The following is a 15810-nucleotide window of genomic DNA, read 5'->3' as shown; positions in this document are numbered from 1 at the left end:
GCGGCGGGAGCCGGAACATGGCAGGTACCGGGCGGGCGCGCGCGCCGCTCGCACGCGCGCCGAGCGGGCACGCGCACCGCCCGGGCACGCGCGGCCCCCACCCCCCCCCCCGCGCGCGCACACCCCTCCGCACACGCCCCCGCCCGGCGCGCGCGCACACACACACATGCACCTGCGTGTAGCCCCCCCCCCCCCCCCCGCCGCGCGCGCATGCTCACGCGCGGGGCGCGGGCGCGCGGGCCCCTCGCGGGGCGGGGCACGCGGCCGGGCACGCGCAGGGCGGGGGGGTGGGCGGGGGGGGAGGGGAGGAGAGCGGGGCACGCGGCCCTGGGGGCTCGTTACCACCCCCCCCCACCCCCGCTCCTTCCCGGCGCCTTCCGGGACCCGCTGGCTTGGGGAGCCTCGGCCCGGGTGTCCCCGTGTCCCCCTGTCCCCGTGTCCCCCTGTCCCTGTCCCCCTGTCCCCGTGTCCCCCCGTGTCTCTGTCCCCAGTGTGTCCCTGTGTCCCCCTGTCCCCGTGTCCCCCCGTGTCTCTGTCCCCATGTGTGTCCCTGTCCCCCTGTCCCCATGTGTCCCCCGTGTCTCTGTCCCCATGTGTCCCCCTGTCCCCCTGTCCCCGTGTCCTCCTGTCCCCCTGTCCCTGTGTCCCCCTGTCCCCGTGTCCCCGCCTGTGTCTCTGTCCCCATCTGTCCCCCTGTCCCCCTGTCCCCGTGTCCCCCCGTGTCTCTGTCCCCATGTCCCCCCCTGTCCCCCTGTCCCCGCGGCTCTGCGTCCCCTCTCTCCCGCATCCCCCAGCCACGCCCCCGTGTCCCCAAGTTCTCTATCGTCCCATCCCCGTGTCCCCACGCCCCGCGTCTCTCCCGCCCGCCATCAGTGTCCTCATCCTCCTGGCCCCAGGTCCCCTCTCCCCCGTGCCCTGTCCCTGTGTCCCTCTGTCCTCGTGTCCCCCCTTCCCTGCGTCCCCATCGTCCTGTCCCCGGGTCCCTGTACACCAATCCCATGCCGCAGGTAGACAGGATGGGGGGATGTAAAGCTGCTCTTGGGGGGGACACCCATGGGTGCTGCACCCTGGGGATGACCCCCCCACGCCATGTCCCACCCCACAGCGCTGGCGGCCCCCTCCCCCAGCGGGGACGAGTGCCTGGAGGAGGATGAGGACGAGCTGGAGCCTGGGCTGGACGAGGCGGAGGCCGAGCCAGAGGCTGGGAGCGGGGCGAAAGCATCGGGGGGCAGCCGGGGGGCCGTGCTCACCCGCCGCAGCATCACCCTCCGCGTCCTGCTCCGCGACGGGCTCCTCGAGCCGGCCCGCGGCGTCCTCTCCATCTACTACCTGGTGAGCCCGGTGGGGACCAGGGGACCAGGGGATGCAGCAGGTGCCTTCTGGCTCACCCCATTACTCCCCAGGGCAAGAAGTTCGTGGGGGACCTGGGGGCGGACGGGACCATCACCTGGCAGGAGACGGGGCAGGTCTTCAACTCGCCCAGCGCCTGGGCCACCCACTGCAAGCGCCTGGTGAACCCCGCCAAGAAGTCGGGGTGCGGTTGGGCGTCCGTCCGCTACAAGGGCCAGAAACTGGACCAGTACAAAGCCGCCTGGCTGCGCAAGCACCAGCCCAACGCACCACCCACCGAGGAGGTGGGTTGGGTGCCCACACAACCCCCTCCCCTAAAAATGCCCTGGGACCCTCGGGTGGGGCCTTGGGGTGGGGGGGTGGGATGGGTGCCAGCCCTGCGCTGCCCGCAGAGCCTGGCTAGCGAGGGTGAGGAGGAGGAGATGGCTGAGGAGGAAGAGGAGGAGGCAACGAGGGAGGGTCGGGCACCCATCCCAGAGCCTGTGGCTACCAAAAAACCAGAGGAGAGGAGCAAGAAGCAGCAGTGCAAGAGCCTGGTGGAGCCGGTGGGAACGGGTAAGGTGGCACGAGGGGCCCTGGGGGACCCTGGGCAGCGCGGCAGCGGCGATGGGGTGCTGTGCTCCACAGATCATGGCCCCCCGGGGAAAAGGGCGGAGAGCAAACCCCGGGTGCCCGTCCGCTACTGCACCCTGGGCACCCGCGACTTGGCCAGGTAGGGTGCGATGGGGACGGGGACCTGAGCCCCCATGGGTGCCACCGCCAGCCCCGTGGATGTGGGTTGGGGGCGGGTGGGGGGGATGTGGGGGTGGCTGTGGCTGGCAGCGGGGCTGTGGCTCTTCCAGGAACCCCCAGACGCTGGTGGAGGTGACGTCCTTCGCCGCCATCAACAAGTTCCAGCCCTTCAACGTGGCCATTTCCAGCAACGTCCTCCTGCTCCTGGTGCGTCCCCTCCCCGGGGGGGTCAGGACATCTCTAATGGTGCTGGGGAGGGACACCTGGAGGTGGGGGGGGGTGTGTGTCCCCCTCTCCACTGTCATTTTTGAGTTGAACTGTCGATTTTAACCTTTTCCTTCAGGATTTCCACAGCCACCTGACGCGGAGCGAAGTGGTGGGTTACCTGGGTGGGCGGTGGGACACCAACACGCAGTGTAGGTAGCAGGGCAGGTGGGTGCCCCCCTCATCCCCCCCAGCCCATAGTGGAGTCCTCAGCCACCCCTGTGCCTTCCTCCCCCTTTTCCTCAGTGCTGACGGTCCTACGAGCCTTCCCGTGCCGGACCCGCCTGGGCGATGCTGAGGCCGCCGGTGCCGTGGAGGAGGAGGTAAATCAGCGCTGGAGATGGGGTGTGGGTGTGCCTGGGGAGGTCCTGGGGACCCCCAACCCCATAGATCTGCCCATCCCAGATCTGCCAGAGCCTGTTCCTGCGGGGGCTGTCGCTGGTGGGTTGGTACCACAGCCACCCCTTCAGCCCCGCGCTGCCCTCCCTGCACGACATCGATGCGCAGATGGATTACCAGCTCAAGCTGCAGGGCAGCGGCAACGGCTTCCAGCCCTGCCTGGCCCTCATTTGTGGTAAGAACCCTGTTCACCCTGTTCCCAGGGTGCTGGGGTTGCCATCAGCCCCCTCCACCCTGTGACAGTCCCATCTCTTCCCCCCAGGACCCTACTATCACGGCAACCCCGGTGTGGAGTCCAGAATTGCCCCGTTCTGGGTGATGCCGCCGCCGGAGGTGGGTGGCTGCCGGCTCCACGGGGTGCTGGGGGAGTGTGGATTTGGGATGGCCCCAGTGCTGTGGGGTGACCCCCGCTCCCCTGTCCTCCAGCAACGGCCCAACGACTACGGTATCCCCATGGATGTGGAGGTGGCCTACATCCAGGATGGGTTCCTTACCAATGATGTCCTGCAGGAGATGGTGAGCGTGGGGTGGGGGCCCTGAAAACCCCACGTCCCCGCAGGGTGAAGACACTGGGCGCACCGGGGACTGGCTTGTCCTCTGTCACCCGTCCCCATCCTTTAGCCCTGGTGACAATGACAGTGTCCTCTCCAACGCTGCCATGTTGCTGAGGGCTCAGTGCCACAGGCACCAGGTGCCTGCAGCCCCTCTCTCTTGCTCCCCACCCCAGACGCTGCTGGTGGAGTTCTACAAGGGAGCCCCTGACCTGGTGAAGTTTCAGGAGCTGTGGAGTCAGGATCAGACCTACCTGGACAAGCTGAAGGTGAGGAGGGGGCTTCAACCAGGGCCCTCAACCCCACCCTTCTCATTAACTGGGCTGTGTCCCTGCCGTAGGGCTCCCTGGCTTCCCGCACCCCCAAAGACCAGAGCTTCACCCCCATCCTGGAGCAGATCTACAGCCTCCTCAAGCTCAGCAGCTGAGGGGGGGGGACGGGGAGCACCCGCTTTGACTCGGACCAGGCGCCTTCCCAGCAGCTGCAGCTCGGCTCAGCTCGGCTCAGCAGCACCCCCAGCCCAAGGGCTCCTCCAGACCCGGCGCGGGGCATCGCCCACTGCTCCAGGGAGCTCGTCCGAAGGGTCCCGGGACCCCACCAGATCCCACCCTGCCCGGAGCGGTCTCCCGGGTGTCCCGTGGCCGTGCCGGCCCCGTGGCAGCAGCAGAGGGGAGGGTGGAGGTGGCGGTAGCCCCGGCTGTTGAGTTGTTTGTGGATGTGGTAGTTGATTAAAGAGCAGTTCCTGAGACGTGGCCAGCGTGTGGCTCTGCTGGCTTGGGGACATTGGGGGCATCCCGCTGGCACCGTGGCAAGGGACAGTTAGCAGTGGCCTTGAGGGTTGTGGGGCTGAATCAGGGCCATGTTCATCTGGGGCTGCTCCACCATCCCTCCCCAGAGCCCAGTCTTGTACTCAAGAGAGAGGACGTGGCCATTAGAAAGAAGAAGACATTTAATACTTTCGTTCAGAGATACAAGTCAAGGTTTGTGGGTCTTTTTTTCCCCTAAAAACCAGGAGAAACCATTAGAAAACAAAAAATATTAAGAATCTAGCAAGTTGTCCCAGCTGACAAAACATGTTTCAACCCACTCAGGTGGGACCCAGGTCCCTGCTGGGGAGGGGACAGAGGTGATGGCCCCGAGGACGTGGGTCCCTTGGGCTCCCTGCGCTGCTGGGAGCGAGGTGGGGCTGTGCTGTGCCCCCTTCTCCCCGTGTTTGGGACTGGGGGTGAGCCTGGCCGGAGCACAGCGCTGCAGGGGATCAGACACACGGCCACATGCAGGGTATCAATGGGTTAAAAGGGGCTGCGGAGCTGGAAGGGGAGCAGCAGGGATGGGAGAGGGGAGGGCTGGAGCAAAACCCCACCCAGCACAGGGTTGGGGCATGGCCCTGGCCCAGTGGGGATGGTGGCAGGTGAAGGGGAGAGATGCCAGAGCCCGGCCAAGGCGCAGGGAGACAGGGAAGAGATGACGTTAAAGCACGGGAACCCAGGGAGTCAAGAGAGATGGGGGGGAGCAGCGCCGGGCCCCGATCTGACCCCGTCATGAGGAGTGTTTGGGGAGGCTGAGGGGTGGCAGGAGCCGCCTTCTCCCACTGAACCCAGTGGCAGAGGGACACATTGTTCCCCTCCACCCCCCTCCCAAGGAGAGTGGAGGTGGGGGGGCAGAGTTTGGGGCGCAGGAAAGGCACGTGAGGATCAAGCCAGCTTCAGCCCCGCGGCCCCCAGCCCCCATCCTGCACCATGGGGTGCCCATGGCTCCCCAGGGGCTTAGTCCAGAGCCCTGGGTGGGGAGAGGAGCCATGCCCTGCCCTGCCCTGCTGTGGGTCACCCCAGCTATGGTCCAATTCCATGTGTGTCCCCCCAATTCCCCCAAATGATCCCCCAGCTCTGTCAGACTTGGTTGGGTTTGTAGTAGGAAACCTGGCTTAAAATACTTAAAATCAAGGGAAAAGGGACCAGCTGCCCCCTTTGCAGTGGAGCTCTGTGGGGAGGGGGGCTGAGAGCATCCCTGCTCTGACCTTCCAGGGTGGGGAGGGATGGCACAGACCCCCCCAGGCAGGGCTCAGCACCCCAAGCAGGGCTCAGCACCCACGTGGTGGGGGCTGGCTTAGTGTTTGATGGGTGGCGTAGTGTTGCTGTGCCACAACATCCCTCCCCTGAGCCCCCCAGGAATGGGGAGAGCTGGGGTCCTGCGTTGGTGCTGGGTAGGGAGAGGCTGGGCACCCATTGGGGAGAGGGGTAGTGTTCAAAGGGGGTGGGGGGGGCAAAGGGGGGGCTTTGTTCTCAGTGAGATCAGGGGCTGCTTTGTGCCTCCCACCAGAAGCTGTGTGTCTCTCCCCACACGAAGGATGCATCCCACCTCTCCCACCTGGCTCATCCAGGTGCTTGACCCCAAAGGGAAGACAAGAGCTGGACAGGGAGAGGGGCCCATGGCAATCGGACAGTTGGGGAGGGGGGGACACACCTGGCAGGGTGCACAAAGTACCTAAGTCCAAGCACCAGAAGAACCAAAAAAAACCCCAAAAAACCCCTTAAAATAACCAAATTCATGAGGGGGGGGTGAGAGGGCTGTTCCACACTTCTGGCTTGTTCCCTGGTGACAACCTCACCCCGAGGTGACGTGGAGGTAACCCGGCCCGCCGCGGAGAGAGCCGGCGGCGGGATGGAGATGGAATGGAGGGGTCAGGAGCCATGGGGGGGGTCTCACTGAGGTAATGGAACCAGCACTTCCACGTAGTTGAGGGGGAAGAAGCCTGACTGGCCGTTGATCATGCCCTCGTACCAGTTTTCATCGATCTGGTTAGTCAGGGTGATGATGTCTCCTTCCTTGAAGCCCAGCTCGCCGTCGTTTTCGGGTTCGAAGTCGTAGAGAGCCTTGCAGCAGGGCTGGTCCAGGGGAGCTGTGGGGAGAGGCAGGGGGGAGGAGAGGTGAGCTGGACCCCCCTCAAACCTACTTCCTCAACCCCCCAGCTCTGTTGGCACCGGGGATTCCTGCTGCTCGCGCTGGCAGAGGCTGGATCCGGATGCCGTGCGGGGTCGTCGGCTCTGCTGGGAGTTGGGGGCTTGAACAACCAGGCTCTGCCCCTTCACCCTGCCCCAAACAAGCTGCCCCTTTGCTTTGCCCCCCCAACAGTAAAGCATTAAACCAGTTTAAATTCTGCTCCCAAAGCAGACCCCCACCTCTGGCACCCCGTGCTGCCTGCTCCTGCCTGGACTTCCCCAGCTCTGAGTTCAACCTAATCTGGATGAGAAAAGCCCCCCTACTCCTCTGGGGAGGAGTGCTGCTGCCATACAGACCCTCATTTAGTTAATTAACAGGGTTAGGCATCAGTATGTGGTGGTAGAGGACCTCAGGGTCCCTTTAGTTGTCACCCTGAGCCTGGGGGGGTGATGGGAGAGGACCACAACTGCCTCCCTGAGCTTTGGATTTATTAGCAGCTCGGTGTTAGGTGCAAGGTGTCCCCCCTGCCAAAATGGGGAGAAACCCAAAGCTTCTTTGCCCCATCCCAGCTCTGATTTAAGCAGAGGGGAAGTTCTGTGGCAGGGAAAGCTGCTGCTTGCTCTGCTACATGCTGTTTTGGGATGGGTGGGCACTCAGATGTGCAGCTGTAGGGATCCTGCTGAGAAGGGACAGAGCTCACAGGGACCACGAGGGTCCACAGGGCCACCCTTCCCCTCCATGCTGCCCTGTGAGAGCCCTTCCAAAACCAGGGCCTGGGGAATGGCACAAACAGCAGCCAGCACCCCCAACATCCACAGCAGGAACGCATCAAGCAGTAGAAGGCAACTCAGAGAACACCCAAAGCAGCAGCCAAAGCGGAGTCAGGGTTTTGAGACCACTTCCCAAAACACCAGGCTGGCCCCAGCACCACCACAGCATCTCCCCTGCACCGAGCTCCTCACACCCTTCTGCTCCCTGCCCCACCACCACCAGCTTTCCCAGCCTGGCCTCTGGATTCCAACAGGACACCCCCCTCAAGGACCCTTCAGCAGGAACCTCCAGACCCTCCTTCAGCAGGAACCCCCAGACCCCACAGTCCCAACCCACTCAAGGCTCAGCTGTGGCTCCAGCTCTGGCTGCTCCCCCTGCTCCCCAAGCCTTCAGCAGTGGGGTACAGGGGGTAGTGCAGAGATCCAGGCTGGGTGCTTGTAAGGAGAATGGGGTAACCCTTGAGATGCCTGGTACCTTGTGGCAGAGGATCTGATCCCTGTGGCCTCACCCAGGACATGCCTGCATCATCACAGCTCCTCCAGGTGAGCAAACCAGGTTTGGGGTGGTATATACCAATAGAGCACAGCTGGTTTAAAGTGGGGCTTAGCTAAGCTTAGCTTAGCTGGTCAGGCTCAGCACGGAGGTCTGGGTGGCTCCCAAGCAGCAGTGACAAGGGAGGAGGAGTGAGGAAGGCTGGGGAGAGATGGTCACACAACATGCAGTGCGGAGGGAGGAAACTCACGGATACTCCTGACGGAGGCCCGGGACGGCTTGTCGGATCGGAAAGAGGAGGAAGCTGCTTCCAAACAAAAAGAGACATGCTTAAACCAACAGGAACTGGAGAGAGGGAAAGGCAGGGCTCAAAAAGGAGCTGTTAGGAGAAACAGGGTGGCCCCACATGCTGTGTTAGAAACCCATTCTGCCTCGCCAGGACCAGGGAGAGAGGAATGCAGCGTGGGGGAAGATGGGGAAGGAGTGAGAGATGCTTCATGTCTCCTGTCTGCCACTGCTGACACTGATTAGGCACTGCAGGAGAGTGGCTTGGGCTGGAGACCCCCCCAAAACCAATACAACAGAGGCTGTTGGGCCCTAAGAGACACCAGCCCAAGTCTTGAGGTATTTCTGGCATTTTTCAGAGTCACCAGCTCACACAGGCACATCCAGCACACCAGAAACATCAGCTCCAGTCAGAGGAGTTCCCTTCCATCCCCAGGAGGCTGCTCCAGAGGTACAACTCCCCACACATGGGACAACTTTACCTGAGACTTTGGGGGTAGGATTGCAAGAGAAGCCCCCGTTAGATTGGTCAGTCTCTCCAAAGTCATATGTCTCCCTGGGTTTGGGCTTGTATTCCCGTTTGGGACGTGAGGAGGCCTCCCTCATCCTGCAGGAAGGAAAAGAAACATGGAAAAATTGAGTAAAAACCAGAATCTAATGAGACCAAGGTAGTATCTGTTCTCCCCAGTAGCTATTCAGGGGAGCAGATTGGTTCCTAGACATGAATCCACACAGATGCTCCATGCTGGGGGGGTTCAGAGGGTGATCTTGCCCGGGGTTTGGGATGTTGTCCCAGGGTTTGGGATCTTGCCTGGGGTTTGGGACGTTGTGCCTGGGTTTGGGACTTTGCCAGGAGGGAGGGCAGCATGCCTCAGGCTTTGCCTCGGGGGAGACTCAGGCAGTTCAGGCCAGCAGAGGACACTCGTGCTGCAGCTCAGAAGCTGACGCTTGGGAGGATCCTCCCAGCTCTTCTTAATTCATACCAGACACAGGATCCACTCCAGTTTCTTCCGTGAGGGAAGAGCAGCAGGGCAGCGTCACCAAACCACCCTGAGAAGCAGAGACACTGCTCTGGCTCTGCCCAAGAGACCAGGCTGAGGAAGGCACATGCCTGATTCCACAGGGAAGTCCCAGATCACAGAATCATAGAATCCCAGCCTGGGCTGGGTTGGAAGAGACCCCAAGGATCACAGAGCTCCAACCCCCCTGCCACAGGCAGGGCCACCAACCTCCAGGCCTGGAGCTACACAAGGTTGCCCAGGGCCCCAGCCAACCTGGCCTTGAACACCCCCAGGGATGGGGCACCCACCCCCTCTCTGGGCAGCCTGTTCCAGCCCCTCACCACTCTCTCTGGAAAGAACTTCCCCCTAATATCTCATCTAACCCTCCCCTCCTTCAGCTTCACTCCAACCCCTTGTCCTGCCATTATCTCCCCTTTGAACAAGCTGATTCCCCTCCTGTTTCTCTGCTCCCTCCAGGGACTGGGAGGCTGCAATGTGAAGCCACTTCTCCTTCCTTGGGTCTGGGGAGCTGCTTGCTCAGGGGAGACAGAGCAGCAGGAAGAATGATGCCTGCACAAGTCACAGCAGCCACACAAACCAGCTCACTGGGTGTTTCAACAGGACCTCTGTGTTTCTTGGCACCTCGGAGGCAGCCGCACGTTCCCCGGAGCTGCTGCAGAGGTCAGGCACTGGAGAAGGAGCTGGGAGAGCAGCAAGTCCAGGCAGCTCCGTGGCTCTCCCTGCTCCAGCGTGCCAGACACCTTTTACCTCTCACAGGGCCTGAAAGCCAATGGCATCCTGGCTTGTGTCAGGAATAGTGTGGCCAGTAGGGCTGGGGAGGGGATTGTGCCCCTGGACTGGGCACTGGGGAGGCTGCACCTCGAGTGCTGGGTCCAGTTCTGGGCTCCTCACCATCAGAAGGACATTGAGGTCCTGGAGCGAGTCCAGAGAAGGGCAACCAGGCTGGGGAAGGGGCTGGAGGGCAAATCCTCTGAGGAGCAGCTGAGGGAGCTGGGGGTGTTGAGCCTGGAGAAGAGGAGGCTGAGGGGAGACCTTCTCCCCACCTCCCCTGCCCTGCCAGGAGGGTGCAGAGAGGTGGGCGATGGTCTCTTCAGCCAGGGGACAGGAGATGGGACAAGGGGCAATGGGCTCAAGCTGCCCCAGGGCAGGGTCAGAGCAGATGGGAGGGGAAAGCTCTTCCCTGGAAGAGTTGTCAGGGCTGGAACAGGCTGCCCAGGGAGGGGCTGAGTCACCTTCCCTGGTGGTGTTTAAAAAAGGGGAGATGAGGTGCTCAGGGATCTGGTTTAGCACAGGATGGGAATGGTTGGACTCGATGATCTTAAAGGTCTTTTCCAACCCTGTGATTCTGTGATTCTGTGGTTCTGTGAGAGGTTGTGGCTGTGGAAACTGAGTGCCTGCAGCACCTTGGGACTCACCTGCGCTTGAGTTTTTCCGCCAGCTCGTCCAGGATCTGCACTGCCTGCCGGTGATAGTCCAGCTGGGCGTCCACCAAGGCTGAGAGCTGGCTCACCTGCTCGATCTGGGAGAATCAGACCAAGGTGGGATGAGAAGCTCTCCCCAGACAGCAGGTGCTAGCTGCTTGCTAACTAGAGGAGCAGCCTTGCTACAAATCTGGGGGACCATACTGGGGAACGTGTAGGAAGGGCAGCTTCTCCTGGGAGATGAGGAGAAGGTTTGGGAATTGAGATACCCCAAGGAGTCAGGCACTGGCCAAGACTCAGAAGGACAGAGGACACCTCCTACCACTCACTGGACTTTGCTTGCTACCTTCCTAGGCAAGCTGTGTTGCCTGTCCACACTCCCACCAGCACACTGAGAGGAGCCCTGCTTTGGTACAAGGCACAGCTGCTCCTCTGGTCAAGGGCTGGGGGAAGACAGGCTACAGAAAGGGTGAGAGGTCCCAGAGCCACGTGCCTGGCACTCAGATCTGGGCTTTCAGAGAGCAAAACCCCACTTGCAAAAACAAGAGTGGAAATGAGTGTGTAACTGCTGTGTCCCTCAAGAGATCCCACCCTTGTGCGCTCAGAAACACATAACCCAGGGTGGAGGAGCTGGTGCTCCCCCCATGAACTCACATCAGTTTCTAGGAGGTTGTGCATACTGGTCTCTGCTACTTCCTTGGACTCCTCAAACTTCTCCATGGCCTGTCGAAGCTCCTCATCAGGGATTTTGCCCTGTCGTTTCTTCTTGTAGTCAAAGTCCAGGCGTCTGCCTTCCAGCTTCTTGAGATGGTGCTGGAAGAGGATGGTTATGAAGAGCAAAGGGAAAGGAGCCAAGTTCTCCTCATGGGAAGGCAGCTCTAGTTACAGGCTGAGTTCATTTCAGAAACCTGATCTTGGACCACACGTTTCTGTGGCTCCCACCTTTGTTCAGGCTCTGGGATGAGCTGGAGCTGTGAGGGAGCATTGCTGTGAGGTGATGGGGAGCAGTGGACTGTCCCAGCTTGGTTTGGCAAGGGGGTTGGGGGCTGCTGGGGCATTTTACTAAGAAACAACCCTCAGGAAGCTGGCATGACAGCACAATTTCACCCCCTTCCAGCTGAGAGCTGGAGGGAAACACTGCAGGGATCAGTCTGGTTCTGTTCCCCACGTGGGTCTTTTGGGAAGGTGAAGAGCTGGCCTGCTACTTCCAGCTCCCCAGGAAGGATGGGGAGATAATCCAGATATCTCTGGAGATAATTGGGATGCAGGTTCTGCTCCAGCTTAGAGCAGGCCTGTTGCAATTAGCTCTATGGCAGCCTGTGGATTGGAGTTCAGGTAAGTACTGCAACAGTAGTTGGAGGTTGTTTTATCTGGGACACCACCATAAGTGCAAATTCACTGGGGAGAGCTGCCTGGTGAGTTATAGGTTGGGATGGATCCCATTACAAAGCCTGGCCATGCTTCATGTAGACTTGTCTCTGCCATAGCACATGGGAGCTACCAAGCTCTGGAAGGGCTTTCTGGAGGAAGAGACCTTGAGGAAAGCTTGCTCAGAGCTTGGAAGTACGTTGTAGGATCCAGGCTACTAACAGGATAAAGCCAATAGCTGTGAAGACCATGGTGAAGTTTAGTGCCAGACAGCCCCAACAGAAGGTGGCTGGGAGCTCACAGCACCAAGAACCAAATTCAGCAAGCCCCAAATGTTGGGATGTCCTTCCAGAGCATAAAACATGGCAACAGAGGAACCATTTGAACCTACACTCAGCCCTCTGAGCTGCTCAGGAGACCAGAAACCAGAGGCAGGAGAAACATCCTGGTGTTTACCTGGATCTCTTTCAGGTCTTTGTCACACAGGTTCTGAAGGGGGTCGATAAAATTCTGTTTGACTTCGATATCCAGCGAGTCCTTCACCTCAGCCAACCGCTTCATCGACTCACCGGCGTCCAGCAGCGCGTCGCCTTCCAGCAGGAAAAGGAGGGGGAGAAGAGAAAGGGAGAAGGGCCTGGCCAGTTAAACCAGAGCTGAAGGCTGTGGAAGCTGCATGCAGAGCCCTGTCCCCCCATCCAACACCCCCCACGTGTTTCTACCTGGAGCAAACCCCTGAGCAATGTGACACCGCACCAGATGCTTCACTAATGCTTCATCTTCCTCCCCCTCCCCTGAAAACCAGGAACAATCTCTACTCTCTTTTTAAAAGCAGTGGTTTTAACCCCCCTGTGAGCTCAGGGAGTTGCTGAGCTGCTCAGCAGCCACACAACACTTTTAACCTTGCTCTGCTCCTTGGCTGCTGCCTGCAAGAGAAGCCCAGGGCAGAGGCGCGTTCGGTCAGATCCAGCCTGATCATCCTTCTGTTCAGAGGATGATTTTAAGCCCCGAGAGCTCTGACCAACTTTTCAAGTTTCCCCAGATGCCAGCAGCAAACCTGCAGCCTTTTAATTCATCTCAGAGCTAACCTCTCCCCTGCCAAGCTCATCCCTTCCCCTCAGCTCTGAATCACAGAGCTCGGGGCTGCTTATTGAAACCTGCTGCGTTTCAGGCTTTTCCAAGGCTCCCACAATGACACCTGAGCTGCAGCAAAGCAGCTGTATCACAGAATCACAATATCACAGGGGTTGGAAGGGACCTCCAGAGCCCATGGGGTCCAACCCCCCTGCCAAAGCAGCTCCCTAGGACAGGTCACACAGGGCAGCATCCAGACAGGGCTGGAATCTCTCCAGAGAAGGAGACTCCACACCCCCTGGGCAGCCTGTCCCAGGGCTCCCTCACCCTCACTGGGGAAAAGTTCTTCCCCAGAGTGGTGTGGAACTCCCTGTGCTCCAACTTGAGGTCATCACCCCTTGTCCTGTCCCCACAGCCACTGAGAAGAGGCTGCCCATGTCCCCCTGTGTCCCACCCTTCCAGATAATACCATGGATCAGGATCCAGACCACTTGGACTCCCCTCACCTTCTCCCTGGGTGGTGTTAGGATGATACAAAGGGTCACACAGCCCTTCCAAAACTTCAAAAACCAGCTTGGAAATGAGACAGCAGCCTTCACCATCTCCCCAAGGTGTCCCCAGGGGTGCACTCACCGAAGTTGGAGTCCTCTCCCAGCTCCTTGCCGTATCGGATCATGCTCTCTCCCAGCAGCCCTTCTGACTGTGGGTAGCCAGGGTTCTTCACCTGCCCACGGATCTTGGACATTGTGTTGAGCATGGTTAGCTTGGCTCTGGAAGCTGGCAGAGAAAGAGCCACAGCAGGGTTTGCAATTACTTGAACGTTGCCAGGAGCTGCTGGTCACTGCCAACTCTGGTTTTTTTCCCTTTTGTGAAGCTACACCCAGAGCCAAGCAGCCCTATTGTCTTCATCTACCAGAAATATCATCTGCTACGAGAAGAGAAGTGTCTTTTCCAAGACAGAGAACAAAAATAGTTCCCCAAAGCTCATCAGTGAAGGCCAAAGGAGTTTCCCCACCACTCCCACCGTCCCTGGAGCGCTCTCTGAATGAGCTGCCTGGAAGCACACAGGCCAGCAGGCTCCAGAGGTGATGCCTACAAAGCCAGATGCCTCTTCACAGCCCAGAGATGCTACTTTTTCTGGATATCCCCCCCCCAAAAATACAGATCACCTCTGGGGCCTTTCTAGGTCCAAGGTAAAGATGTGTTTGATGGAAACAGCAGCATCATACAGCCCAGGAACACCACACAGGGCAAGAGGGATACCTAGATCCTCATCAGAGCTGTCTGATCACTCACATGGCTGGTGATCAATATCTCAGGGTCAAAAAGAACCTCTCTAATGTCTCCTTTCCCTGGAAAACTGGGGTGGGGCAGAGGGAAGGGGACAGGAGTGGTCCAGGCACTCACCTGGGTTTGGTTGGAGGTACTCTATTGTTCTGGTCAGGACTTCTGTGACTGCCTTGCTGGTCAGGTCCACTTTCTGGAGGGAAGAGATGACCCAAGAGCAGTGAAGACCAGCTCAGGCCCCCAGCAAGGTCGCAGAGGAGTTATACAGGTGATTTCAGAGATTCTTCTTGTTCCCTACTCACCTTTTCCATTTCCTTGAAGTCATCGTCTAGCTTGGTCCCTTCAGCCCCTCCAACCTTCTCACTGACCAGCTGCAGAAGAAGAACAAGGGAGGAGGACTCAGGCATGGCACTCACTGCTTAAATCCCCTCCTACCTCATGCAGTGAGTCCCTGGGATGCAAAGGGAAAGAGGGACAGTCCAGACAAAGGCTCTGCTAACACTGCCCCAAGTAATAATCCCAGCATCTCCTTCCTTCAGCCAGGGTATTCCTCACCCAACAGAAGCTTCACAGCTCCTGAGATCCCACCACACAGCTCCAACTCCAACGCTTGCTGGAAAAAAACAAGCAGCAAAATTGTCTCTCAGCTCCATTTTGAGCCAAAGTTCCAGTTTCACACATGGCAAAACATGAGGAACCAGGGAATGAAGGTGCTGTGAGCCCAGCAGCCAGCACAGAGTGGGACCTGGGGAGAGCAGAGACCTCCCAAAGCCCTAAACCATCACTCCTGGGGGAAATGCTGGATAATCAGACCTGCAGAAGCTACAGTTAAGTTTTCAAATCCATTTACCAAAGCAGCTCTGATGCCTGTTTTAAAACCAGCAGGAAGGTGAGATGTTTGCATCTCAAGCTGCAAAGCCAGAGCTGCTTTTGGGGGGCTGAGCAGCTTTCTTCTATGGTCTAAGAAAAGACTCCTGCTCCCTAAACCTCACCATTCAACTCCCTGAGCAGAAAGATAAGCAGCACCTTATTAAATCCACCTAAACCCATCCTTTTCTGCAGCCCAAAAGGAGAAGAACATCTCCCTCCCAGCCCCACGTTGGTGGGACATGGCAAGTGACAGCGCCCAGGGATGCAGGACATACAGCTCAGCCCAAATTAGTGATTGTCTGGCCCTAAATTGGTCCAAACAGGCAGAAAATGATCTGTGGAGACATCAAAAGCTGTCTAGGAAGCAGGCAATGCTGCTCAATGCCTGTCCCAGGCTGGTGCCAGGACTTCTGGTGTTTGTAGTTCCAGTTGGGGATGAACAATAGGAGTTTGTTTACTTCAACATCAAATACTTGATTTTAATAACTCTTCCCCTCCCCCCCCTCTCAGGCTCCTCTGGAACCTTCCTGCTCCCAGGGGGATTCAAAGTGGTTTCTTATTTTGAGGAAGAGGGAGGGGGAAAAGCCTTTAGGTCATCATCATCATCATCATCATCATCATCATCATCATCATCATCATCATCATCATCATCCAGTTTCTGAAGCCACTGGAGACACCACCCTGAGTGCTCGTACTGTGCCATGCTCAGCCCCCTTCAAATCAATTTACTGAGCAGGACACACAGAAGAAATGGGGTTCTTTTAATTACAAAGAAGGAGCTCTTCAGCATTTCAGCCAAATCCTGTTTCCAGATCCCAAAATAAGGAGGAAAACACCCCTGACTGCACCTATTCAGCTGTTCAGTATGCCGAGCACCCAGCTCTGGTGCTCAGAAGAGGGCTGGAGAGCTTGGAGAGCTCATCTAAGCAACAAAGCCCCATCAACCACCTCACAGCCTAGTTTGATGAGGCTGATAAACCAGGCAAA

General features: G+C 58.9%; 2 protein-coding genes across 4 annotated transcripts in view; one reads left to right on the top strand and one right to left on the bottom strand.

Annotated features, from left to right (window-relative positions):
• Positions 1-4038, top strand: MPND (MPN domain containing). The gene is made up of 12 exons (XM_084276290.1): positions 1-24; positions 1106-1332; positions 1404-1634; positions 1743-2062; positions 2193-2289; positions 2426-2498; positions 2593-2669; positions 2752-2920; positions 3008-3078; positions 3172-3261; positions 3473-3565; positions 3637-4038. Exons 1-12 carry the CDS (start codon positions 18-20, stop codon positions 3721-3723), a joined length of 1542 nt encoding a protein of 513 aa, XP_084132416.1. The 5' UTR covers positions 1-17; the 3' UTR covers positions 3724-4038.
• Positions 4039-5920: 1882 nt separating this feature from the next.
• SH3GL1 (SH3 domain containing GRB2 like 1, endophilin A2) overlaps positions 5921-15810 on the bottom strand; it is a gene marked incomplete at its 5' end in the record, with an annotated part of 31699 nt that continues 21809 nt past the window's right edge. The window contains 9 exons of one of the 3 annotated variants that reach the window (XM_084276454.1): positions 5921-6195; positions 7750-7803; positions 8267-8391; positions 10222-10325; positions 10882-11040; positions 12052-12185; positions 13300-13443; positions 14074-14146; positions 14256-14324. In XM_084276454.1, coding sequence (XP_084132580.1) covers positions 5999-6195; positions 7750-7803; positions 8267-8391; positions 10222-10325; positions 10882-11040; positions 12052-12185; positions 13300-13443; positions 14074-14146; positions 14256-14324 — 1059 coding nt within the window. In that variant the 3' untranslated portion in view covers positions 5921-5998. The remainder of the gene's footprint in view (positions 6196-7749; positions 7804-8266; positions 8392-10221; positions 10326-10881; positions 11041-12051; positions 12186-13299; positions 13444-14073; positions 14147-14255; positions 14325-15810) is intronic. The other 2 variants (XM_084276456.1, XM_084276455.1) reach the window with 2 other exon arrangements.

The sequence above is a fragment of the Gallinula chloropus genome (genome assembly GCF_964237585.1).
Source record: "Gallinula chloropus genome assembly, chromosome: 28".
NCBI classification, from domain to species: Eukaryota; Metazoa; Chordata; class Aves; order Gruiformes; family Rallidae; genus Gallinula; species Gallinula chloropus.
The sequence above is the reverse complement of the archived record's forward strand: the minus strand, read 5'-3'. Positions and strand labels throughout refer to the sequence as shown.